Below are 18,931 nucleotides of genomic sequence, written 5' to 3' on the forward strand. Positions count from 1 at the left end.
TTTATCTTCTCAAAGAACCAGCTTTTAGTTTTATTGATCTTTGCTATCGTTTCCTTCATTTCTTTTTCATTTATTTCTGATCTGATCTTTATGATTTCTTTCCTTCTGCTAAATTTGGGGTTTTTTTGTAGACTTTTTAATGATGGCCATTCTAACTGGTGTGAGGTGGTACCTCATTGTAGTTTTGATTTGCATTTCTCTAGTAATTAGCGATGTTGAGCATCTTTTCATGTGCCTGTTGGCCATCTGTATGTCTTCTTTGGAGAAATGTCTATTTAGGTCTTCTGCCCATTTTTTGTTTGGGTTGTTTGTTCTTTTTGATATTGAGCTGCATGAGCTATTTGTATAATAAGTGCTTTTTTTTATAATAAAACCAAAACCCCTTAAACTGCACTGTCCATTATGGTTGCCAGTAACTGCAAGTGACTGTTGAGCACTTGGCACGTGGCCAGTCCAAATTGAGGTGCTAGAAACATAAAATACATACCTGACTTGAAAACTTAGGTAAAACACCAAGAGTGTAAATATTTTTATACTGATTGCATGCTGAAATGATAACATGATGGATTTATTGGGTTAAATAAGACATATTAGTAAAATTAATTTCACCTGTTTCTGTTTACCTTTTTATTAGATGCAGCTACTAGAAATTTTAAAATTATATCTGTGCTTTGCATTGTATTTCTGTTGGACCGTGCTGCTCTAAAAGTATCCATACGCGTGATCTAAACGGCAGATATTCCCATGCATGAGGTTTGTGAGTTAGGGCATCCTTCCCACCCTATTCCTTCCTCCACGGCAGCTCTCTCCAGCTTGCTCTTCAGGTTGGAGCAGAGTTTAGCACTTAAGAATTGGGTCCTTATCAATGGAGAACAGACTTGTGGTTGCCAAGGGGAGCGGGGAGGTGGGGAAGGGATGGAGGGGGAATCTGGGGTTAGCATATGCCAACTATTACATATAGAATGGATAAATAAGAAGGTCCTACCATGTAGCACAGGGAACTATGTTCAATACCCTGTGATAAACCATAATGGAAAAGGATACGAAAAAGAATGTATATATATGTATAACTGAATCACTTTGCTGTCCCGCAGAAATTAACACAACATTGTAAATCAACTACAATTAAAAAAAAAAGAATTGGGTCCTTATCACTAAATATCTTGCTATATTTCTGCTTTTTTATTAGTTGTGGTTGTGTAGGTTGTTGTTGTTGTTATTATTGGTTTTAGGCTTTGCTTCTAAAACATTCAATTAGCATTAAAGGGAGCTCCCTTTAACCCGTGTCCCTACTACATACATACACACACATTTCCCATCCTCTTAATATTGTTGAAAACACAATATTGTTTAGGTCAGTATTTAGTGTCTGTTATCATGATTATAAATGCTGAGCTGTCTATGAAATACTCTTTACTTTTTATTTTCTGCATAATTTTTGTTTATCCTGGAATCAGTAATTGCCTTGTATTATTCAGTTGCTTAGCTTTCCGCGCAGCTGTCCTAATTCAATCTCATATTCTGCACTGTTTGTCTAAAATTCATCTGCATGCATGCAGACGCTTCCTGAAGAGGCCTCTCCTGGAGCCTCACAACCGGCTCTGTCCTGGACTGATGAGTCTCTGCTTGTCTAGCCCATGAGTCTCATGCAGGGATCTGCTTTCACCAGATCCTGGGGTTTCCTCTGCCTTTTGCCTATCTCAGCTTTCCTTTTTCCTGTATCTTCCCTTTTTTTGGGTCAATTTCCTCCTTTTGGTGAAGCACATCTTTAGTAGCTTCCTGAGAAAGAATGCACAGGACATACATTTTTTAAGACCTTGCATGACTAAAAATGCTTTTACCCCCGCCTCGTGTTTAAATGCATTTGGGGTTTGAAAACAATTTTCTTCAGGTTTTTTAGGCTATTTTTCCATTGCCTTTTAGATTCCAGAGTTGTTTTGGGTAGTTTGGAGCCAAATATTCTCTTACCACCATCCCCTTCCCCAAACTCACCCTCCCACAGATTTTTCAAGATTCTTTTTGTCATCAGTGCCTGAAATTTTACTGTGATATACACCCTTATATGGGTCTGCTTCTATCCTGATTTTTACATGTTGGTTCTCCTATACTGGTCCTTTAATTTTTAATTTATTCTCTCTTATTTTTCATCCTCTTTATTTTTGCTGAAGTTTCTGGATGACTTACTCAATATGATCCTCTGGACCTTCTATTAAGTTTTTTAATTTCAGCTATCGTAGCTTTAATTTGTTGTTTTCTACAAGTTCCTTTTTTAAAAAAAATATTTATTGCCTTATTGATGTAGTATCTCCTATCCCACTGATATTAGTGATAATTTCTTTAAAAATATTTCTTTCTCCTTGCGTAGTCTAGGTTTCAGCCAAGTAGTTTTTTTCTGTTTGTTTTGTTTCCTTTCATGATAGAGTCTTTCCTTACATGCTAGGTGATTCCTGATTGCTTAAGTGTATTTGAGAGTGGGACACTAAAGAGATGGGAGTTAGTTCTGCACACAGATGTGGGGCTTGTGGGTGTGGCCTTCACTTTAGAGCCATCTCTCTTGGCTGTTTGCTTGGGGAACCCCTGATGTCAGTACTTTTAGATCCAGTTCCCTGAATGAGGAGGTTTCAGTCTCCTATTTGGAGACTAAGGCAGGATAGAAGGGTGTGATAGTCAAGCTTCTCCAGAGAAACAGAAACAATAGAAGATACAAACACACACACACACGTATATGTGTATATATATATATATGTGTGTGTATTTATGAAAAGAGTTGGCTCATGAGATTTTGGAGGCCTTGGAGTCCCATGATATACTGTTTGCAAGCTGGAGACCCAGAAAAACCAGTGGTGTGATTCAGTCCAAGTCCAGGAGTGCCAGTGTCTAAGGGCAGGAAAGAAGATGGATGTCCCAAATCAGAGATATCTTGGATTCACCCTTCCTCTACCTTTTTGTTCTATTTGGGCCCTCAGTGGATTGAATGATGCTCACCCACATTGGGGAGGGCCATCTGCTTTACTCAGTTCACGAATTCAAATGCTAATCTCTTCCAGAAGCATCCTCACAAACACACCTGAAATAATGTTTACTAGTTATCTGGGCATCCCTTAGCCCAGACAAGTCAACACATAAAATTAACCATCACAAGGGGCTTGTGGGCTGCCCCTTAATTTCTCTTTTTTCAGTAGGATACCCCCCACTTTATGCTGTGTCTCATGTTTTCTAGACCAGAGATCCTCTGTTTTACCCTCTCCAGAACATAGTTCTGTAGGCTCTGCAAGGTGGGAGAGGGCAGTTGCCTGGCGGAGCTCAGTAAAAGGGAATATAAGAACTTGATTCCTTTTTATTGCCAAATAGTATTCCATTGTGTGTATATATCACATTTTGTTAAGTATATAGTGATACAAGCTTACCTCAGGAAACAAGAAAAATCTCAAATATCACATTTTGTTTACCCATTCATCATTTGACGGACATTTGGGTTGTCTCCACTTTTTTGGTTATTATGTATAATGCTGCTATGAAGATTCCTTTATAAATGTTTGTGTGAACATATGTTTTTATTTTCCTTGGGTACATACCTAGGAGTGGAAACGCTGAATCATATGGCAACTCTGTGTTTACCTTTTTTTTTTTTTTTTGTGGTATGCGGGCCTCTCACTGTTGTGGCCTCTCCCGTTGCGGAGCACAGGCTCCAGATGCGTAGGCTCAGTGGCCATGGCTCATGGGCCCAGCCGCTCCGTGGCATGTGGGATCTTCCCGGACCGGGGCACGAACCCGTGTCCCCTGCATCGGCAGGCGGATTCTCAATCACTGCGCCACCAGGGAAGCCCTGTGTTTACCTTTTTGAAGAGCTGCCAAACTGTTTTCCAAAGTGGCTGCAACATTTTATATTTTCACCAACCATGTATGAGAGTTCTCATCTATCCATATCTTTGTCAACACTTGTTATTGTTTGTCTTTTGTATTTTGCCATCCTAGTGGGTGTAAAGTGGTATATCATTGTGGTTTTGATTTGTATTTCCTTGATGACTAGTAATTTTGAGCATCTCTTTATGTGCTTATTAGCCATTTGTATGTCTTCTTTGGAAAAATGTCTATTCAAATCCTTTGTTCATTTTTCAATTGGGTTATTCATCTTTTTATTGTTGTTTTAAAGTAGTTTTTTTTGTTTTCTGGACATGAGCCCCTTATTTGTTGTATGATTTGCAGATATTTTCTCCCATTCTGTGGGTTGTCTTTTCAAGTTCTTGATAGTGTCCTTTAAAGCACTGAAGTTTTAAATTTTGATGAAATCTGATTTACCAATTTTTTCTTTTGTGATTGTGCCTTTGGTATCATGTCTAAGACCTTGCCTTATGCAAGGTCACAAAAATTTACGCCTATGGTTTCTTCTAAGAGTTTATAGTTTTAGCTCGTACATTTAGGTCTATGATCCATTTTGAGTTAATTTTTGTATATAATGTGATGTAGTGTTCCAGCTTTATTCTTTTGAGTGTGGATATCCAGCTGTAACAGCACCATTTGTAGAAAGGACTGTTTCCCAATTAAATTGTCACAGCACATTGGTTAAAAATCAATTGAACATAAATGTAAGGGTCTGTTTTGGGACTCTCAGTTTTATTCCATTGATCTATGTGTCTGTCTTTTATGCCAGTACCACACTGTCTTGATTACTCTGTGTAGTAAGTGTCAAATGGGGAAGTATGAACTCTTCAATTTTTTTTTTTTTTTTTTTTTTTTTTTTGTGGTATGCGGGCCTCCCTCTGTTGTGGCCTCTCCCGTTGCGGAGCACAGGTTCCGGGCGCGCAGGCACAGCGGCCATGGCTCACGGGCCCAGCCGCTCCGCGGCACGTGGGATCCTCCCAGACCGGGGAGCGAACCCGGTTCCCCTGCATCGGCAGGCGGATGCGCAACCACTGCACCACCAGGGAAGCCCATGAACTCTTCAATTTTGTTCTTCTTTTTCAAGATTATTTTGGCTACTATAGATGTATTTTCATATGCATTTTAGGATAAGATTGTCAATTTCTATAAAGTCAGCTGGGGTTTTGATAGAGATTGTGTTATAGATCAATTTGGGGAGTATGGCTATCCTAACAAAATTAAGTGTTAATTTAATCCATGAATATGGAAGAACTGTCCATTTACTTAAGTTTTAAATTTCTTTCAATAATAATTTATGGTTTTTGGTGTATAAATCTTGTGGGGTTTTTTAAAAAAAATTTTTTCCTAAGTATTCTTTCTGATGTTCTGGTAAACAGAATTGTTTTCTTAAATTCATTTCAGGATTACTCATTGCCTGAATATAGAAATATAGTTGACTTTTAAATATATTTACATCTTACAACTATACTTCGTATGTCTATTAGTTTTTTTTTTTAATTCTTCAGGATTTTCTGCATATAAGATCATGTCATTTGTGATAGGGACAGTTTTATCACTTCCTTCCCAATCTGGATGCCTTTTATTTCTTTTTCTTGCCTAATTGCCCTGGCTAGCACCTCAGTGCAGCACATACAGTGCTGTGTGGAAGTGACAGAGCAGATATCTCTGTTTTTTCCTCTTTGAGGATGAGGCATTCAGTCGTTCATCATTTAGTATGGTTTTAGCTGTGGGTTTTTCTTAGTGGATTTTATTTTCTTTTTTTTGGCTGCGCTGTGTGGCTTGTGGGATCTTAGCTCCCTGACCAGGGATTGAACCCAGGCCCTTGGCAGTGAAAGCGCCAAGCCCTTACCACTGAACCGCCAGGGAATTCCCTAGCTGTGGGTTCTTCATAGATGCTCTTTATCAGGTTGAGGATGCTTCCTTCTATTCCTAGTGTGTTGGATTTTTTTTTTAATTAAAAAAAGTGTTGGATTTTGTTAATTTTTTTCTAAATTTGAGATAATCATGTGTTTTCTCTTTTATTCTATTAATATAGTGTATTATACCGATTTTCAGATGTTAAACCAATCTTATATTCCTGAGATAAATCTAATATCATGGTGTGTAATCCTTTTTACATGTTGCTAGCTTTGGTTTGTAGTATTTTGTTGAATACTAGTGTGTAGTTTTCCTTTCTTGTGATGTTTCTGTTTGGTATTGGTATCAGGATGTAACTGGCCTCTTAGAATGATTTGAGTTTTTCTTATGCTTCTTTTAAAGAGTCTGTGAAGGATTGGTATTAATTGTTCTTTAAACATTTGGTAGAATACATCTGGGCCTGTGCTTTTCTTTGTGGGCAGTTTGTAAACTGTTAATTCAATATAATATTTTTGTTAAGACCAGTTATAAGTGAACATTCATCTTGTAAGAATACCTGTTGATATTTGATTATTCAGCCAACCTTTCTCTTATATAATATACAAATCGAAAGAAATTTTGATATACCTACTTTTTAACTTTCTTTTTTCTTCTGTTAAAGGTCTGTAATTACTCTGGAATCAGTAAGCCATGGCGTCAAAGAAATTTGCTGTTAAGGTAAGTAATGCTTAATAGCTTTCTTTAAAATGATTAATCACTTGCTAATATAACTGAGTTCTGTGTTAATTGAAAACAGTAGCCCTGAACTTTCCTTCTACTCTTCAAATTTGGGACACTACTGAAAACTTGAAGCAGGTGATTGAAAATTTGCATGTTAAGAATGAGATGGGGGAGAAAATGAATAGTTCATATGGTCATGGGAGTTTCTTGCTTAAAGTCTTTTGTAAGATGCCTTTGGGGCAAAACTTGGTCCTTAATGTTAAAAAGTATTATTCACATTGTATGTCCATGACGTGATTTTTGATTATGACAAAGCACGTAAAAGTAAAGAAGCAGGCAGCAAATGCTGCACCTGGGTGAATGCCAGGAGCGAGTTCTCCTGCCTGGCTGCCCTCTTTTGCTTTCCTCTTGTAAGCATCTCTTCTCTATCCCTTGATGGCTGTGTCCGAGACCTTCTCAGTTGTGGAGGAATGGGAGGGTCACCTGTGAGGGGTGGTGGGGAAGGAAAGGGGAAGAATTGGTAGTGAGTATGGTCGACCCTCCAGGTTCTGCATCCGAGGGTCCTGCATCCAACTAGCTGCAGATCCAGTCTCGAGAGGAACCATTATATGAAGGATGATTCACATATGCCTGCTCTTTAGGGCATTTTCCCTGCGCTAACGTTTTATTAAGCAGAAATTCAAAACACCGAAACAGAGAAATCATAGTGGTTAACCAGATCAGATACTGTTTGGTGTTGTAGTCGTATCTTATCTTTACCAAGTCAGTGCTTTAGATTTACAACATATTTATAAATTTCATTACTTACAATTATTTCTAGTATCTGTATATTCTTTATGTAGTATTCCTCTCTGTGAGAGATTATAAGTGGTGAACTTTCACAGTCTGTCTGTCTAAAAATGTCTTTTGGTTTTCCTCTAGAAAGTAAAGTTTGTTTTAGAATTTTAGGTTGCACATCAGTTCCTCTCAGCACTTTAAAGGTATTTTTCCATTGTCTTTTGAAATCTTTTATTGCAACTGAGAAATGTTTTAATTATCAGTTGATGCTTAAAAACCACCTTAAAACGTAGTGACATAAAACAGAAGCCATTTTATTCTCTCTCAGGATTCTGTAGGTCACCTGGTATCAGTTGGGTGGTTTCTCCTCTTGATGTTGGCTGGGGCTGCAGTCATCTGAGGACTCAGTTCAGCCGGCACATCAAAGCTGGCTGCGCATGTGGCTGGCAGTTGATCCTGGCTGTGCTTGGAATCTCACCTGGGGCTGTTAATTGTTGCCCTCAGTTCTCATTCAGGTGGCTACTCTGTGTGGCTTGGGCTCCTCTCCTAGCTTGGTGTTTGAGTTTTGAGGGATGGTGTCCCAGAGCAAAAGTTGTGGGAAGAAAAAAGTGTAATTTGTCCGTCCCTTGAAGGCCTGAGCTCAGAAGTCCCACGTGCATTTCCTCTGCATGCTATTGGTCAGAGCACTCAGAGGGTCAGCTCCAGGGAAGCTGCAACTCTCCATGGGACAAGCAGCTTGTGCTCACAGGGAGGAGGAGAATCTGGGGGTGCATCTGTCAGCAAAGACTAGTCAGCAAAGAAGTCTACTGTCAGCCCATCGTGATTTCTTTCTTTGTTATCTTGCTTATCAAGATATCTTGGTTCTCTTTGGTTGCTCTTAAGATTTTATTTTTGTCTTTGATATTCTGTAGTTTCACTGTGAAATCTTGAGATACAGACATTTATTTATCTGGCTTGGGATGCAATGTACATCTTCATTTGGAAGAGTCAAGTCTTTCATCAATTTTGGAAAACTTCGACCTTTTTCTCTTCAAGTACTGCTCCTCTCTGTTCTCTCTGATCTCTTCATCTGGAGCTCTTATACGAAGTTTGTTGAACAGTCCCATGTAACTGTTTATTATGTGCTAGAGGGTGATGTTAACTCATCCAAGACTGAGCACCTGCATGCTGTCTGCTCAGAAAAGGACTGGGCCTCTTGCAAAGCTTCGCCCAAACTGGCTATGGTCCATTCGGATAGACAATCCTCGTCAACCGCAAAGCTTAGACCCTAGGCCCCTAATTATGCCAGAGCTGGGTCAATTGATCTCCAAGACATACATACTGATGTGGTAAATTCTGCTACGAGATTGCTTGATCTCACAGCTGCACCAGCAAGACTTGGAACCTAACTCCCAGATCATGCCAGGTGGGGGAGTGACCCCAACCATGGGTGTCAAGGCAGCAGGTTAGGGATAATCAGAGTTCTGACACATTATATGGAAGATTCTACACGTCGTGTTGTGTTGGTGTCCCTGCCTCTGTCTGATCACACAGGCAAGGAACAAGTGCTTTCCTAATCATGCAGTTTAAAAGGCCCACAACCCAAGCATTGGGATCCCATTCTGAAGGTCTGACATCCCACCCAGCCAGATTGCTGTGCACTGCCCTAGGGTGTCATGGGCAACAGGGGACGTGCACACCTGCTCTTGCTGCGGTCACCACATGCCCGCTCTGATGAACTCTGCTTGGCCATTTACTGTTTCCTTTTCTCTTCTCTTTATGTCTGTATGTTGCATTCAGAGTGCTTTTTTTATCAGATCTCTTCCAGTTTACTAAAAGCTTGTCATCAGTATTTATTCTCCTTTTTAATCTGTATTTATTCTACTCTTTGTTTATTTTTAGCGACTGTATTTTTCATTTGAGAATTTGTGTTTGGTTTTTTTTTTTTATTTCAAATTCTACCAGTTCTTTTTTTATATATATACTTGTCCTTTTTTTCAATATGTTTCCATATCCTTCTTTTATCTCCTTCAAAATCTTAAAGTAGTTTATTTTATAGCCTCTTTTAGATTGTTCTGTTATTTCCACTGTTATTTACTAAGTGTGAAATACATGGGTGGAAAGACCTATGAGCTCAGCCTTGCAGAGCAGTGGAGCGGTTTCAAGTTTACTTCTGCTGGAGCCATTGGCATTTTGGTGGTTTTGGACCAGGTTTGTATTCATTTCAGGGCTTGGGATTCCACCACCTTGTGGGTAGTCTGACTTTGCAACCCACAACTGAGTATGGCACAAGCTTAGTGTTTTTAGTATTTTCCAGTATTTTCCTTGCTGTTCTCCCTCCCCTGCCCCCCACCCCCCACCCCTGCCAAAGCCCTGGGTGGATGGCAGGCTTCCATGCTGCTTCCCTTGGTCAGCGAGCAGAGATTTTTTTTTGCATTTTCATGAAACCCACAGTTTCTCAAGAGGATGAAAGAAAAGCTCTCTTGAATAGCTCCTGTTCCAAGAAATTGTGGACAGACTTACCCATACGAACCCAAAGAGTATTATATGAGGATATCTACAAATTGAGTACTTATTTCTGTGTCAAGCTTTGTCTTATGTGCTAAGCTGATACAAAGAACTGAAAGTTGAAGTTCTTCACAACTCCGGACTTAACTGGAATGAGTTTATTCTCAACTCCTCTCTCTCTCCTACCCTTTTTAGGCATTAGGATGCCAGCTCTCAGCTATCCTGGCTTCCAAATACTCTGACAACTAGGCTTGAACCTTCCAAAGGGGTGATTAATTTTTTTCCAGCTTGATTGAAATATCATTGACATATAACATTGTGTAAGTTTAAGGTGTACAGTGTGTTGATTTGATAAATGTATAAATTGCAAAATGTTTACCACAGTAATTTTAGTTAACATGTCCTTCACTTCACATAATTACCATTTTGTTGTTGTCATGGTGAGAACATTAGAGCTTTACTCTCAAGTATACAGTACAGTGTTGTTAACTTTAGTCACCATGCTGTACATTACATCCCCTGAACTTATTCATCTTATAACTAAAAGTTTGTACCCTTCAACCACCATCACCCCCATTTACCCCACCCCTCAGCCCCTGGCAACCACCATTCTACTCTGTTTCTATGAATTCAGTGTTTTAAGATTCCACATATAAGTGAAATCATACAGTATTTACTTGTCTTTCTCTGTCTGAGTTACTACACTTAGCATAATGTCCTCAAGGTCTATCTGTGTTGCTGCAAATGGCAGAATTTCCTTTTTTATGGCTGAATAATATTCCATTGCATGTGTATACCATATTTTCTTTATTCATTCATCTGTCAGTGGACACTTAGGTTGTTTCCATGTCTTGGCTAGTGTGAATAATGCTGCAGTGAACACGGAGTGCAGATATCTCTTCAAGATAGTGATTTCATATCCTTCAGATATATACCCAGAAGTGGGATTGCTGGATCATATGGCAGTTCTATTTTTAAATTTTTTATTAACCTCCATTTCTATAGTGGCTGCACCAATTTACATTCCCACCAACCATGCACCAGGGTTCCCTTTTCTCTACAGTCTCACCAGCGTTTATCTCTTGTCTTTTTCATAATAGCTATTCTAACAGGTGTGAGGTGATATCTCATTGTGGTTTTGATTTGCCTTTCCAAAGGAATGATATTGATTAGTGCTGATAGGGATTTGTTATTTTTAGTAGTCTTTTCAGAGAACCAAATTTGGCTTTCATTTAATTTTCCTGTAGCATACTTGTTTTCTATTTTATTGATTTCTTTATTGTTTCCTTCCTTCTACATTCTTTGAGCAAATTTGTCCTTCTTTTTTCAGCTTCTTAAGGGGGAAGCTTAAATCATTGATTTTGGAACCTTTCTTCTTTTCTAGTATATGCACTTAAAGCTATGAATTTTTCTCTAAGTACCTACTTTACTTGTATTCTCTTGTTTTGATAGAGATGCTGTTAAAGTAGGAATTTTGCTTCCATTCAAATAAAAATATTTTCTAATTTTCATTGTGTTTTGTTTTTGATTATGGCTTATTCAGATGTATATTGTATAGTTTCTAAGTATTTGGAAATTTTCTAATAATCATTTTGTTATTAGCATAATCATTTTGTTTAGCATAATTCCTCTTGATATTTTGGTTAATGTTCTATAAACACTTGAAAAAAGTGTTGCTTGTCAGGTGCATTGAACTGTATATCCGACTCAGGTCAGGTTTGTTGATTCTATTGTAAAAAATCTGCATTGTGTTTACTCATATTTTGTCCACTTGTTTGATCAGTTGAGAGAGGTGTGTTAAAATCTCCAACTGTGGCTTTAGATTTGTATATTTGTCCATTTATTGATCTTGGCTTTGCATATCTTAAGGCTATATTAACATATACAAATTTATGATTGTTCTTTCTGTTGAATAGAATCTTTAATTATTATGAAATATCTCTTTTTATTTCTAGTCATACTTAACCTAAAGTCTACTTGTCTGATATAAGTAGGGCCTGCATCTGGCATCCCCCAACCAGATATCTAAGTCCCCCACTGGATTCCTGAAGCCCAGCAGTCAGTAAGTTCCACCCATGTACAGAAACTTTCCAGTCAGAGATTTATTGTTCTTAATTATAAATGGACAAAAGATACCACCAGAGATTTAAGGAAAACTTGAGAAACAGAAAACCAGAGAACTGAAAAAGAGAGAAAAAAGCAAATGAGCAAAACTGGAGGATCAGAGAGATTCTAGTAAGCAAGAAAAGACTTTTAAAAACATTATAATTAGTATCCTCAAAGCAAAAAAGGAGACTATTATAACCATGTGACAAGTTCAGGATTTTATGAATAAGGGAAATTCCTGAAAATAGGTAAGAGCTCTTGTAAATTAAAAATATAATAGAAATAAAAATTTAGTAAATTATGGGAAGATGGATAAGGAATACTGCCAAGAAAGTAGAGCAAAAAGATAATAGTTTAAAAAATGGGAAGATAACACAAGAAAATTAGAGGTGTACAGTATTGATACGAAAAATTGATTTTGAAAAAAATTGATATGAAATTGACATGAAAAAGTTCTAGAAAGGAAAACAAAGAAAATGGTGGAGAGGAAAATTATGAAAGAAGTAATACGATAAAATTACTAGAAATGATGGCACAAAGTTACTATTTGAAAGTTTCTGTGTGAGAGTGCACCTAAAAAAGGCAAGGAAAACAAGTTGTACTAAGGTGCATCATCCTAAAATTTCATAACACCAGGAATTCAGAGAAGATCCTAAAAGAAAATCAGATCACATACAGAGGATCAGATTCAGAACAGCCTTCTCAGCAGCTATAGTTGTGGACAGTGGAACAATTCCTTAGATATTCTGAGGATAATAGTTTCTGATCTTGGGTGGCCTCAGCCTGCAGCAGCTTGAAGCAGGATTTTGGTTCCCTGGCCAGAGATTGAGGTTGGGTTGCGGCAGTGAGAGCACAGAAACCTAGCCACTAGACCAGTGGTCAGTGACAAGGCCCTGGCCCTTTGGCTTTGCAGAAGAGAGTTCCCACGAAGATGGAAGTAGTGAAACAAGTAAAGTGTTTATTAGGAGAAAACAAAAAAAGAGTAGAGGATGTATGGATAGACACACGGGCGGACTCAGAGAGAGTTGCGCCCTCATGGTAGTTTGAATCACTTTTATGGGGCATTTCTTCTGGGTTTCCTTTGGTCTATCACTTTGCTTTGCCTGGTTCTGAGTCCGTATTTGGAACATCTCAGGATCTTCCCATGTGTGCGTGTGCATCTCTCAGCCAAGATGGATTCCACCGAAGAGGCCTATGGGTAGTTGGCCTCTTACTGTGGGGTGGCTCCCTCCTCCCTTTTTGACCTCCAAGGAGCTTTCTAGTCCAGAAAGTTTCCTTGACTTGGAGAATGAGAAATATGTGGTCTCTTACCTTCTATCTGGGCAGGGCCCAGCCTCCTCTCTCAATTGTCCTGCTATTCTCATCTTGGAGTATGGGTTCACAGGGAACAAATCTCCAATTGCTTACCCTGGGTGGGGGGGGGCTTGTGGCCCATCTACCTCCTGCCTCAGTTTCCAGCCCTGAATGCTTTTCACAGCTCAACTTTCAATCACATGTTAAGGTGGAATAGAGGCATTTTCAGACTTGCAAAGGCTAAAAAAAATTTTCTTCTAATGTACCCTATTTTAGGAAGGATATGATTTTTCCCAGATGGGGCAGTGAACAGAGAAAGGGTGAGATTGGGATACAGGAAATAGGGAATCCAGCAGGTGAGGACCTAAGCAAATCCCATGATGATCAATTGTGTATAATGTTTAGAGAGTAACCAGTCCAGTTGGAACAGGACAGATGGTTCTATGAAAGATGTCTCCAACAAAAAAGGAAATGAATAAAATACCACATGTACTTAAATGTATTGAGAGGAGTTTCTGTAGGCCAGAGTGTGGGAATGATTTAGTAGTAGGAATAGGGGAAACTATTCCTTAATTCTAAGCAAACAAAAGATGATGCAAGATAGAAAAGTAAGCATAGTATAACTACATGGCTCAGCTTTGAACACTTCATATGTTGCGATCTTCAAATTTTGGAAGTCTGGGGAAGGAGACGTGTGAACGGGTGGGTTGCATTATGTTTTCATTTTCCATGGATAGTGTTTAAATCTGAAATAATAAAAGATTACAGTATAAACAAAATATTCAGAACTATTTAGTAAATACCAGATGACATAGATGAAGTTCTCAGTGTGGTGTCTCCTCGTGAGTGAAAGTTGGGGTGAGGGTGGAGCCAGGATGGGACAGAAGAGGACTGTTTTTGATAGGTCATTTAAATCTGTGTGTATGGATTACTATGATAAAAAATCACATGAATAAAAGTTAAAAGGAATTAACTTATGCAAATTTTCATTTAGATGCATTTACTTTTGACCATCTGGGTTGAAAAATACTTGGATAGAGCACGGTTTCCAAACTAACAGAAAAGCAGATGAATACCAAACAGTTTGCCACTTGCACACCTCAGTTGTTTATTCTGAGACTTTCCTTGGAATGGTATTAATTATCCATGCAAACAGGTTATTCTTATTCAAATGAAGAAAGGTCTTCTGACCTTCCTGCATAGAAGAGGGCTTTTTAAAAACAAAGCAAAACAAAACAAAACACTGCTGTGACCCTGGCCTTCAACTCTTTCTTATAACTGCCTCCTAGGCCAGAATTTCAGGAAATGGCAGTGGTGTATGAGATAAGTCCTTGGAACCCCAGCTTTCAGGATCTCTTGACTTCTGGGCCACTGCAGCCCAGGGCAGGAGGATGTGTCCTAAACTCCAGTGAAGGCTTTCTCAGCTCAAAGTGTTAGTGGCAGCAGACACATGTCTCCCCAAGGCTCCTCCGTGATCTTAATTCTAGCTCTGCACCCACCCCAGTATTTTAGAACTTCCATAATTATAAGTTCTTTAGGGAACAAGGGGTCAGAAAGTTACACCCCACGGATGAGCTGCTTGTTTCTGTAAATAAAGTTTTATTGGAACACAGACACTCCCATTTGTTTATATATTGTGCCTGGCTGCTTTTATGCTACAATGGCAGAGTTGAATAGTTGCAACAAAGACCTTATTGCGTGCAAAGTCTGAAATATTTATATATTACATAAGCAGATTTAAGTATATAAATATATCTCTAAAAGCACATCTCAGTTCCTACTGGCCATGTTTCAAGTGCTTAGAGGCACACATAGGTAGTAGTAGTAGTAGCAGCTGAATTGGACAGCATGGGTCTGAATCAGTGCATCCTTCTGTACTCGTGCTTCCTCGCACCTTGTCAGAGTAAGCTTTCAATGAAGTTACCTTGGGTTAAACCGGCTGCAAGCGCACGGTAAATTAGGAAGGTCAAGGCAACGCCATTTCCTTTGCAAGTAGAAGCAAGAAATAGACATGGACATATAATGTATTCAAGTTTAGTAAGAAGAAAATAAATTTAAATAATAAATTATTGTTGAAAGTGTCAAATCAGTATTCATGGTATCTACCTCTGAAAAGTTTATGGATCCATTCCCCGCTTCACAGGTGTTTTAAAAGTGTTGCCAGGTCTCACTCCCATGCAATTATAGTTATAATCTTATGATTTAAAATTTTCGACTTGGGTTCCAGCAGAGCAGTACTGTGTTCCTACTTCATTGTCTGTCTTTGTTTGTAGATCATTTCCTCTGCTTCCTGCATCTGTTTTCTTGGATTAGTTAGGTATTACACCAAAGTCTAGAATTCTTTGGCTACAAAGCTTGCTCTGCTGCTTTCCCTTCCCACAGCCCACTTTATTGTGGGTGGGAAAATTTTTGTTGGGAGGGCTTGATTAATTAGAAGGGATTCATGGCTTCCCTAGCAGGAAGATTACAGAGCCTGGCTTAGTGACAGCCCAATCGGTATTTAAGGAAAAACTCAGACCAGCCAGATTTCCCTGGAATGTGGATCTGGCTTTGTCTTCTTCCACAGGGAGTGTGTAATGACCTTCTCCTCCTCCTTCCCACCCACTCCAGGAGACTTGAAGCTTTTACTTTTGCTGTTGATAGTTGTCCACTTTTTATTCCGGGGTTGCGGGGAGTGCGGTGTGCTGAACTTTAGGGGTATGAAGACTGAGTTATTTCCTAAATCTGAAGTAACAGATTTAAGATTTTATTAATGTTAACAAAGAGAGGAGAGATTTTACATTTAAAAAAAAATCTCCCCGCATCTTTACTATCTGTTTTTCATTCCATTCCTTTGTAGCAATTATAGTTTTATCTTCTCTGAATTTCAGTTAACTTTAGTCTCAGCATTCCTTAGAACAACTGCAAAAAGAAATATGCCCAAGAATTGACAGTAATTTCCCCTTTATAAAAAGTGAAGAGCAACTCTTTGAACTTCTAGAGAGAGAAAATTGAATAGCAAATGGGCTTTTGTCTTGCTGGTTTGCCTCAGTGAATAACTTAAATTCTGTGCCCTAGGTTTTTCATTTACCTAAAGGGGAATGTAGCACTTTGTCATCAGCACTCATTTGGAAATAGATGCATTGATTTTGTGTATTGAAAAAAAGATTTATGCAAATATTTTCATATCAGTCGAGTTCTAGTTAATGACTCTATTAAATTTTGAGAAAGACTAAAACTGAAGTGTCCTAACACAATAAATCACACAAGTTTTAAATGGTTACATTCTTTAGTAGAAATAAATCTGAAGGGTGTGCAACCTTTATCCCTGAGAATGTTTTTACAAAGGCATTTGTCTTTGTGAAACTTTCCAAGGTGGAAGAAGTAGCTCTGTATTTCTTCTCCCAGAACTTAAACTCTTCATCTCCCAGTTGCTTCTTAATTTTGTCTATTCGTTGGGCGAGCTTGAAGTTTTTTTTTAAAAAATAAATTTATTTATTTATTTTTGGCTGTGTTGGGTCTTCGTTCTGTGCGTGGGCTTTCTCCAGTTGCGGCGAGGGGGGGCCACTCTTCATCGCGATGCGCGGGGCCTCTCACTGTCGCGGCCTCTCCCGTTGCGGAGCACAGGCTCCAGATGCGCAGGCTCAGTAGTTGTGGCTCACGGGCCCAGCCGCTCTGCGGCATGTGGGATCTTCCCGAACCGGGGCACGAACCCGTGTGCCCTGTACTGGCAGGCGGATTCTTAACCACTGCGCCACCAGGGAAGCCCGAGCTTGAAGTTTTTTTTTTTTTTTTTTCGAGCTTGAAGTTTTAAAGACGCACAGGATCCCTACGAGTTTTCCCAGTGGTGATGACACACACACCAACTGCAGTCGGCTGCTCTTCCTTCCCTACTGCATAGTATCTGTTCTGTTACGTTGCTCATGCTGGGAACTATTCAACTAAATGTGTGCCGAGTACTTGATAGATTTGGAATAAAATCCATAAAAGTGTACCGGCCGTCACCCAATTAAATGCTGCATCAGGCTTAAAGTTTTCAGGGACCTTCTCACTCCAGTGAGAGCATTTGTTCTGAGTGTTGATGACTTTGAAACAAAGTTCTTGTTGGACTTGAAATGAAACTTCCTTTTCCGAGTGTTCTCTCTGCTTCTCTGGCCAGACACCCAGTTTTCTGGGCTTCTTCCCCAGTCCTTCCCCATGTGTATCAGCACATCTCTTCTTTTTGGGAATGATTAGAAAGTGTTTAAATACAGCCCTGGCTTCTCACCCTCTTTTCAGTTTCCACTCTCCACCTGCCTCCCTGAAGTCTCTGCCTAAACTGATCCCTAAAACTTTGCACTAAGAATTCAGTTTACCACATTTTCTTCGAAATTGGCTTTTGCTTTGAATGTCCCTGGCTCTACCCTTACATCCTGGGCTCGCCAAATTATGCTGTCTCCCTGTCCTTCCTGCATCCATTCTCAACACAGTATACTGGACTTGCATCTTCTCTCTCCTTTTCTTATAAATTCAAGCCTTTATTATCCTTGTTGTTTATGTTTCTGCACTGATCTCTGGATGATCTCTATGCCTTTCTTGTCCTGCCATTCCAGTGCATCCAGACAAGTGCCAGGATAATGTTTTCTTAACACCGTTTTCACCCTGTCACTTCCTTGCTTAAGCGATCATAGTAATTCCTTTTGTTAAATCAGACCTAACCTAAACTCTCCAGCTCAATTCAAGGCACTCTGATAACTATTCTCCCCCTTCCTCTTTAACTTTGATCCATATTTTCATCTTGGAACTTGGGAACATGGCCCACCTATTCCTATGAAACCGATGCATTTGCATTTCCTGCAGTGATCTGGCCTGTGGTTTTCTCTCTTCCTGTTCCCTCTCACCTTTTCTTCTGTAGTCTATGCTCATCAGCTTTTCCCAGGCTTGACCAAAGACTCGCTTTTATTTTCACACAAGATCTAAACTTTTCCTGCATCGATTACCCTCTCACTCTGTTCCTTTGACTGCTATGCACAGCTTCTGTTGTCCGTGTTACATATATTCTCCAATTATTTATATCTATATCTACCCATGCTCTCACAACATACTGTTCCCAGCCACGTTTCCCAAGAAGAAGGACCTGTGCTCTGCTTGTTATGTATCTACCTTTAGTAATCCAGAGTATTTCTGAGGTGCCTGGTATCCCTCACTTTCACTATTACAAAGATGAGAAATGTCTTTCCTTGTGGCTTATGGGAAACAGGAAAGTCACTCAAGCTTAGAGTTATTTCTTACTGGTCTTTTTTCAGTCCCAGACAGAGAATGTTGTAATCTTCAATTTGCGGTTTATTTCTTTTGTTAAAAAAAAAAAATTGCATCTCAACCTGTTTCTCCTTTAAGGAGTCCACAGTTTCACTTTGAAAATATTTTAAGTAATTCTTTTGAAAATAGCCAAAATGACAATGTATAGAGTTTGCTTCTATTTGGCCTTCAGGAAAGTAAACTATTCCAGTATAATGATGTTAATTCTTTGGACATCATCATATTTTAATTAACACCTTAGTGTTAGACCATGATATGCTAATTTTTTCCAACATACATACAAAGCACGTGTGTATGTTATTAACTTATTCTGGTGTCAAAAATAATTCTTAGTAGGAAAGTAGATTCAGGATCTCTCACAGATACAAGAACTCAGTACGTTCCTTGGATTCTCTCCGAGGGCTGTAGAGGGCATCATTGTTCTGTGTATTGTAAAGTACCTCTCTGCAGACGTCGTGATCCAAGGAAGCACAGCAGCCAGAGTGCTTTTAAAATCGCTGGCTCATTCCTAAATCATCAGGACATGCTAAAT

The 18,931-nt window shown here is 39.1% G+C and overlaps 1 protein-coding gene across 1 annotated transcript in view; it reads left to right on the forward strand.

The window, feature by feature from the left end:
• The window catches only part of SLX4IP (SLX4 interacting protein), a 195,323-nt gene that overhangs the window by 15,242 nt on the left and 161,150 nt on the right, over positions 1–18,931 (forward strand). Inside the window, 1 exon segment of the mRNA XM_007101501.3 lies at positions 6,401–6,456. Within this exon segment, the coding sequence (XP_007101563.1) occupies positions 6,430–6,456 (27 nt within the window). The 5' untranslated portion in view covers positions 6,401–6,429.

This window comes from Physeter macrocephalus, chromosome 14 (genome assembly GCF_002837175.3).
Source record: "Physeter macrocephalus isolate SW-GA chromosome 14, ASM283717v5, whole genome shotgun sequence".
NCBI classification, from domain to species: domain Eukaryota; kingdom Metazoa; phylum Chordata; class Mammalia; order Artiodactyla; family Physeteridae; genus Physeter; species Physeter macrocephalus.